Source organism: Nicotiana tabacum, chromosome 20, assembly GCF_000715075.1.
Source record: "Nicotiana tabacum cultivar K326 chromosome 20, ASM71507v2, whole genome shotgun sequence".
NCBI lineage: Eukaryota > Viridiplantae > Streptophyta > Magnoliopsida > Solanales > Solanaceae > Nicotiana > Nicotiana tabacum.
The window spans coordinates 19,592,896-19,600,698 of record NC_134099.1 but is presented as its reverse complement, the minus strand read 5'-3'; the positions used below and the strand labels follow the sequence as shown (position 1 = coordinate 19,600,698).

General features: G+C 33.3%; 1 protein-coding gene across 1 annotated transcript; it reads left to right on the top strand.

Annotated features, from left to right (window-relative positions):
• The first annotated feature begins 5,624 nt into the window (after positions 1-5,624).
• LOC107788828 (mitogen-activated protein kinase kinase kinase 20-like) lies at positions 5,625-6,698 on the top strand. Its single transcript, XM_016610557.2, has one exon. The coding sequence runs from the start codon at positions 5,625-5,627 to the stop codon at positions 6,696-6,698; it is 1,074 nt and encodes a 357-aa protein (XP_016466043.2).
• Positions 6,699-7,803: the final 1,105 nt, after the last annotated feature.

Genomic DNA, 7,803 nt, shown 5'->3' with positions numbered 1-7,803 from the left:
CTTGTCCCGTGTGTGACTCAAAGCGAAATGATTAAGTATTGTAAGTTTGGGAACTAATATAGGCTTTCTTTGATTGACCAGTTAGCCCATTTGCCTACCAATACTAATATTATCCATAGTCAACCCTTTTGAGCCTGTAGACCTATTCTTTGACAACCACATAACAAGTTGAATCCCTTTTGTTCTTAATCAAATCTTGTTAAACGTTTACCTCCGAAAGCACTTAAGTAGGTAGAAGAGTAAAGAAAGAGATTGTGTAGCTTTTAAGAGGAACCATAGAAAGGCCGACAAGATGCACTTATGTATTAAAAAAAAAAGTTACTAGCCGAAATTACCAGAGTAAGGAGAGTGTGAAAAAAAAGGAAAAAAAAATGAATAACACCTCCATATCTTTGTCCAGGCTAGTAAATATCTATATGTTGATGACTTAATGAAAAAAGGCATAAATGTGCATGGTTTCACGGCAAGACCCCAAAGAAGTGTAGTGTATTAAAGAGCTTAGGGGGGTTAGTCACTATTTTCTCAAATATATCCTACCCGTCCCTTAGCCTATATTACAACCTATAAAAGTCCTACTTGATCCTACACTTTGCGAGCTTAAATTAGTAGAGACTTACACTACGGGCAAGCCTATGGTACGAACTTGGGTGGCATAAGAGTTTCTTTGTGAGAGTGAGCAAATTCTTCCGATATGAGAGTCCTTAAAATATACTTGAACTTATATTTGAGAGTGTTGACTACTTTCTCTCTGTGGTTTGTTGGTGAGGGAACATGATTTACAAAGGATTGGTAGGGACCTTGATTTTTGAGTAGGCAGAAGGAGCGAATCATAGTGTGGAAAGCATTAGAGTCAAGTTTTTAGGCGAGAATGTTAGAAAGAGCCACACGAATATTTTAAATGATCTTGGCATGAGTTTAAAACTTGAGGAAATGTATGAAGAGTGCATATGCTGGGTCCTAAGCGGTGAAATAAAACATTGTCATTGGTGTGATACTTGAGTATGTTTTGAAAGGTATTTCTTGCCTATGCGCTTAATTTTAAGTTGCTCGAGGACGAGCAAGAGTTTAAGTGTGGAGTGGTGATAAAGGGTGAAAGTACATGTTTTGAGTATGCTTATGTATTATTTCTTGTGTGAGTTGTCGAAGTTCACACCGCTTTTTAAGTGAAAATATGCTCATTACAATTATGTGCAGGAACAAACTTGCACGGAAAATGATCAAATGGGAGAAAAATTGGTGAAAAAGAACTGAAGAGAAAAGTCCCGAACACCGAAGTGAGGCTCACTTCGCCAAACTAGGACCGAAACAGAAGAAATCAGGAAAGTCCTGGACAACAAAGTGAGGGTCACTTCGCCGGACCGGGACCGGGACAGAAAAATTCAACTTTTCCAATCCGAACTAGGAGAAGCAATTTCGGCCCAAACAACCCCTAATCACTATAGATACATCCTAAAATGTGATTTTTAGGGGGAGACACTACTTTGGAAGGAGAGAAGACTTTAGGGAGGCAAGAACACGCTAGGAGCAAGAAGGAGAAGGATTCAACTTCACGTTTTCCCTCTTTCTTCCTTTATTTCCATTATTGGTTATGAATTCTAGTATTGTAGTTTTGTATACTATTATGAATAGCTAATTTGTTATCTAGGGTTTTGATAGAATCTTTTGGAGGATAAATTCTTGTTATGATTTTATATAATTGAGCCGTTGGATTTCGCTACTTGTTCAACTACATGTTTGTTGCTATTGATTGAATGACCATCAATTGACCGTGCCTATTTAGTGTGTATTGCTTGAAAAAAGGTACATATTTATGTAGTTATTGAACAACATCACTCCTAACGTATGTGAGAGATCAATATGGAGGGTTTAAAAGTGGGATTAGAGATAAACGAAGCCTTGGTGCGATCTTAGTGAGCAGTGCACTAGTGCCCGCTAGCGTAATTCGAAATAATACGTCTAGTAAATTTTGGTAGTTTCTCGGAAGAGAATTACTACATCCAAAGTACTCACGGTCGGTAGAGGATACTTAGGCGAAATTATAGACGACGCTGCGGGAAGGATTCCGACAACTGGAAAAATCATAACTCGTAGACCTCCTTAATCTTGTCTCCAACCATTATCCTTGTTAATTGATAGTTTTACTGCTTTTTAGATTTATTAGTTAATTAGATAAAAATAAACATTATAATCTTTATAATTAGGAAATTGTTTGGACTTGTGTTTCTTAGCGATATTGAATAACTGTAGCTAAGCCTTAATTTTCTATGGATTCGACTCCGAACTTGTTAGATCGGATTATATTTACAATGACGTACCACTTATTCTTTTTAGAACTATAGTTGGACATGATATTTTTGCATGTTGCTTTGCTGAATAATCTCTCCTCATCCCCCACTCTTTTTATATATAGTCTAAATAGAGCTAGAGGACAAGAAAAGAATTGTTAGTGTATTTATTTTTTGGTTTTTTTCTTTCTTTTTGGTTTCGGTTGTTTTCAAGTCATTCTTTGAGAAATCAGCAAATTCAAAATGATTTCTGTACATAAACTCTTTTGTGTTTCTACGGCTAATTCTGGCAAAATAAAACTGTGTGTCATCTTCATTGATGTGATTGTGTCCAAAATGAATTTTTAGTATTTACTCCCTCCGTTCACTTTTATTTGGCATGTATACTAAAAATAGATTTTTATTTTTACTTGGCACTTTACGCATATAAAGAGAAGACAATTTTTTCCCCTGTTATACCCACAGTATTTGTAACTCATTTCAAATTATTTTCTCAAATCCAATAAAATATGCATCAATTAATATGGGTATCATGATAAATTATGCACTTTATTTATTATTTCTTTAGAGGTGTAAAAAGTCAAAACGTGTTAAATAAAAGTGAACAGAGGGAGCATTATATGGACGCCGATAAACCGATCGATAACGGCTAACCATATACCCAACCAATAGATATTTATTAGTTGGCTAGCGAATTAAGATATTTAAAAGTCAATAACTGATAAGTCAAACCGTTAAACATAAATATCCAATCGTTAGTGTAACGATAGGTAAAATTGAACAACTCCAAATAATACACATTTAGACCTTTTCTTTTTATGCTTTAGCTAATTGGTTTGGATAAATTTGCCATGACAACAAAAGACAAGAACAGCAGGTGACATACAAATATCTCTACTCCCTCCGGTCCAAAATAAATGATTTTTTGGCCTTTTTTTGTGGTTCAAAATAAGTAATTTTTCCAAATTTCAAGAATGAATTAATTGTTTTTTTCCTACATTTCCCTTGGAATAAATAGTGTTGGAGTATGTGTTGGGAGTGTTTATGTGAAGATATAGTAAAAGTTAATATGATCAATTTCATTGCTAATTAATGTTAAAAGGTGAATTTCTTAATTTGTGTGAAAACATCTAAAAAATCACTTATTTTGGACCGGAGGAAGTAGTTATTGGCCAAACATACCATAAAATCATACTTATTGGGAATCCCGTAGTAATAAAGATTAAAAAAAAGTTAATATTCTAAAATTCCCCCTTAAACCATTAAGTTTTTGTCAGTTTCCTACTTTAACTATTTAGTGTCTCCAAAATCCCCTAAACTCTATCGCCCTTCATATTAAACCCCCCTCCACTGCATTCTTAGATGTGCGTCTAGTACACATTTCTAATTATCTAAAAAACGTGTCATGTAGCACTACACGTGGCTATTTAACTCAGCCTAAAACCCGCCTAAACTATCACTTTTTTGTCCACTTAAACTATTTGATGTCCCCAAAACCCCCGAACTATATTTCCCTATATATATATATTAAAACCCCACGTTGGACTTTTAAAGGTACGTCTGTCTAGCTATATTAACTTATAATTTGTACAAATTTTTTAATATAGTTTACTCATGATGTATTACTCTCGAAGGATTGATTAATTCTAGGAGTTTTGGCCAAAATAATATTTAATGTATTGTGTTAATTTTGGATTTAGTTGTGATTGTGCTTTATGCTAGACTCCAATTAATAAGTCCTTAAATTTATATTCACTTTGTAGCACAATTAAAATATAAATAAAAGCATATAGTGTTGCATTTCTTACAAGTCATCTTATATTACATAAAAAAGATTGCACAAAATAAAATTTTGCAAATAAATAATTAATTGCCCAGCAATTACATTCTCTAATTCCAGATTAGATAAAGAAGGTTTAAGAAATTCAACTTTATTCTTTACAAGATTTTAAGTTTATAAGAAGATTTATATTGGTATTCTTTCAACAATATTTGTAAGACATGAAAGGAGATTAAAACAAGAGAATAAATAACTTCAGAGGAAAGAAGAGAGGGAGAATTTTTTTCCAGAGGAAACCATACGGTGAACTGAAGAAAAAAGGTTAAAAAAACAAAGAAGAAGGTGAAAAACAAAGAAGAAAGGTGAAAAATAAGGAAGAATGGTGAAAAATGAGGAAGAAAGACGGATATAACTGAAATAAGGAGAATATTTATTAAATAAATAAATTTGAAAGAGGGTTATACTAATTAGCCATTATTTTCTATTAGGTGGGCTATTTTGATGGCTTTTTTCAGCTACCACGCGCTCCTATGCGAGTATCTATACACGTTATGCCAGGTCAATAACGAAGGGGTTTTAATACGAAGGGCAATATAGTTTAGGGGGGTTTGGGGGATATATACCGAATAGTTTAAGTAGAATATTAACAAAAATGTGATTTTAAGGGGGGTTTTAGGGTATCAACTCAAAAAAATGGATTTCAATTTCTCAAATATTATGTAAAATGGATTGATTCATTATTGGTTTTATTGCTCGTTGAGAATCACTTATACTTATTTGTTTGCTCTATTCATTTGTATTACATGAGCAACTCACTGAATATCCATGTATCTTCGCTACTCTCTTTATATATTATATATACTTTGAATTTTTTAATCACATAATTAAGAAGTAAAAATATTTCGCTAAAAACGATATGAAAAAAATACCCAGGTCAAACTTTTAAAATCATTTTGTTCGCAAAATATGTATATTCAAGAAGCTGATTTTTTTTTTAAGTTTAGAATTTCAATTTACTGATTTGGAATTTAGACTGATTTTTTATTTAAAAAAAATTCTTTAAAACAAGAGTGGGGTAGTTAGAGTTACCTTGAGAAATTACGTACTCATCAAAGTAAAGGTCAAAAATTTGATGAAGTAAATTGCAAGAAAATAGGTTTTGGAAAGCCGTTGTTGAATAGATTTAGGAAACAAAGGTTTTAATTTCTATGCTTTTCATAAGGGAGCCTAATTAATTACTTGCGAATAATTAATCCATTATGGAAACAAACTAAAATGAAGGCATAATCCATATATAAATAGGATTCTGAATTATTTTAGGGCATGCATTATATATATAAGTAAGAACGTCTCTAATGATCATATTAAGTAGCTAGAGAAGTTGTCGTCTACTTTTATTAATAGTGTTAGGGTTACGTACTAAAGATCAGAAAGAAGTTACTCAAAGAATTAAAGCTTGCATTCCTCCTTGATGTATTCTCATTGTTAGGGTTAAAGAATAGGTTTATATAGCTAGGGTGAAAATAGACAGAGAAGGAAAAGTTATCAAAGAATCAAGAATGTATTGGAAAAAGCTGAAAGCGTTGGGTGCTGGTTCTTATGGAACTGTGTTTCTTGCCACACCAAAAGATGGTTCGTCTACTTTTGTTGCAGTGAAATCCGCAGAAGTGAAGGATTCGTCATCGCTATCAATGGAAGGAGGAATATTGGACGCGCTGAAAGAGTCGCCATACGTAGTTCAGTGCTTTGGAGAAGATGTAAGTGTCGAAAACGGTAAACATACTTATAACCTCTTGCTCGAATATGCCGTTGGTGGCACTTTGCATGATTTGATTAATATCTACTCTAAGTGTAAGACGATGGTTGAAGAATCAGAGGTTGCATACTATGCTTTTCAGCTTTTGACTGGGATTTCTCATGTTCATCGTAAGGGTTTCATTCACTGCGATCTGAAACCGAGTAATATACTTGTTTTTCCTACTATTGATGACGAATATGGTAGTATTGTGGATGTGCGCCTGAAGTTGGCTGATTTTGGGTTGTCGTTGAGAACAGTAGAGAACGAAACACATACGTATTGGGATAGAGGCTCGAAGAAGTGTCGTCATCATATAGGGACTCTACTTTATGCTTCGCCAGAATCTGTAGCTCGGGGGATTCATGGTAAAGCCGTTGATATTTGGGCACTTGGTTGCATAGTTGTAGAGATTATCACAGGGAGACGGTTATGGTCGTGTCATGAAAGTGTTGATGATTTGGACTTTAAGATTACACATGAAGAACCTGTGATTCCGAGTAACGTTTCTAATATATGCAAGGACTTTCTGGTCAAGTGTTTTGAAAAAGATCATAATTGGAGATGGACTGCAGATATGCTGCTTAATCATCCATTCATTAAGAATGCCACGTCCGGTAAATATCATCCAGAAGATCATGGGCTGATCAGTAATAATAAGGTTATTATTAACCCTTTTAGTCATTGCGAAAGCTGGGTTTGTAAGCAGCATTTGTTTTCAACGTGCTTTCATTTGCCTTCAAGTGATAACTTCAGATCAAGATATGCTAATTTTCCAGCAGAGAATGCACAACGTCGAATTACAGAAGCTCCTAATTACTCTCTTCCTCTGTGTTAGAGGGACCTCCTTGAAACTGGAATAATCTCAAATATATATGTTGGAAGCTAGCTAGCTATAATTTCTCTGTCATGTAAAAGAACTAAGTGGGACACTGAACATATGGTAGCTGGCGTTTCTATTTTGGGATAACAAATTTGTAAACGTAGTTTTGTTGTTGATCTCATTAAAGCAATTAATGTGAATTATTTTGATGCAGCATGTGTAATCCTGTGTTATTTGAACCATCTTTAGTACAAATAATATAATTAATATGTAAAGATAGTGCCAAAACTGATATTGTACATATATATGATCAACGTGCTTCTCTCCGTTTCTCATTGTCTCAATTTCCCTGAGCTTGTTTGGATGGTAGTTACCTATTGTATTCTATTGTTACTTTAGATACAATATTTATTTTGATTGTTACTTAAATTTTATTGTATCGTCTTGTTAAATTTGTTGTTACGCAACGATGGAAAGTGACACACTTTATGCAACGAGCGATTTGGTGTGATTGCATCGTTATCTTGTCTTTTTCTCTTATCCCGCCCTTCATTGTTATTCTATAATTTATTTTATTCTTTATCCGACTTTTTTTATATAGTAATTCTACCCTGTATCATAATAATTTTTAATAATATTGCAATTTTATTCTTCATATTGCTAGTGCTTGATATCATGATCAAACGACGTCAAACGATACATTCTATCTAAACATTATATTCATCAAACGATATAATATAATATAATGCAATACGATAGGTTATGAAGCGATCTATAACAATCATGCAAACAAGTTAAGTTGGATTGTACTAATTAATTAGCTAGGAGACACATGTTCCATTTTAAATTAATATTCTGAGATAATTAATTAAGCTAGGTTTTAATCATGATTAGGATAATAGATATTTCATATATTTAGTCCAAAAGACCCGGTAATCCCAACATTTTAGCTACTAAATTTAAATTTTATTGTATGACCACTTGCTTTGTTCAAACATTCATAGATATGATTACTACATTATCTATACTAATACATGCACGATTGAACAAAAATTAAACAAAATTCCAGTAAAAACTAAAAGAGGATTTTTTTGAAGCGGGAGGATCCAAACTTATGTAC

Bases quoted from the DNA above. Each gene is read 5' to 3' on its own strand.
- LOC107788828 (XM_016610557.2), top strand. From the start codon at position 5,625: ATGTATTGGAAAAAGCTGAAAGCGTTGGGTGCTGGTTCTTATGGAACT.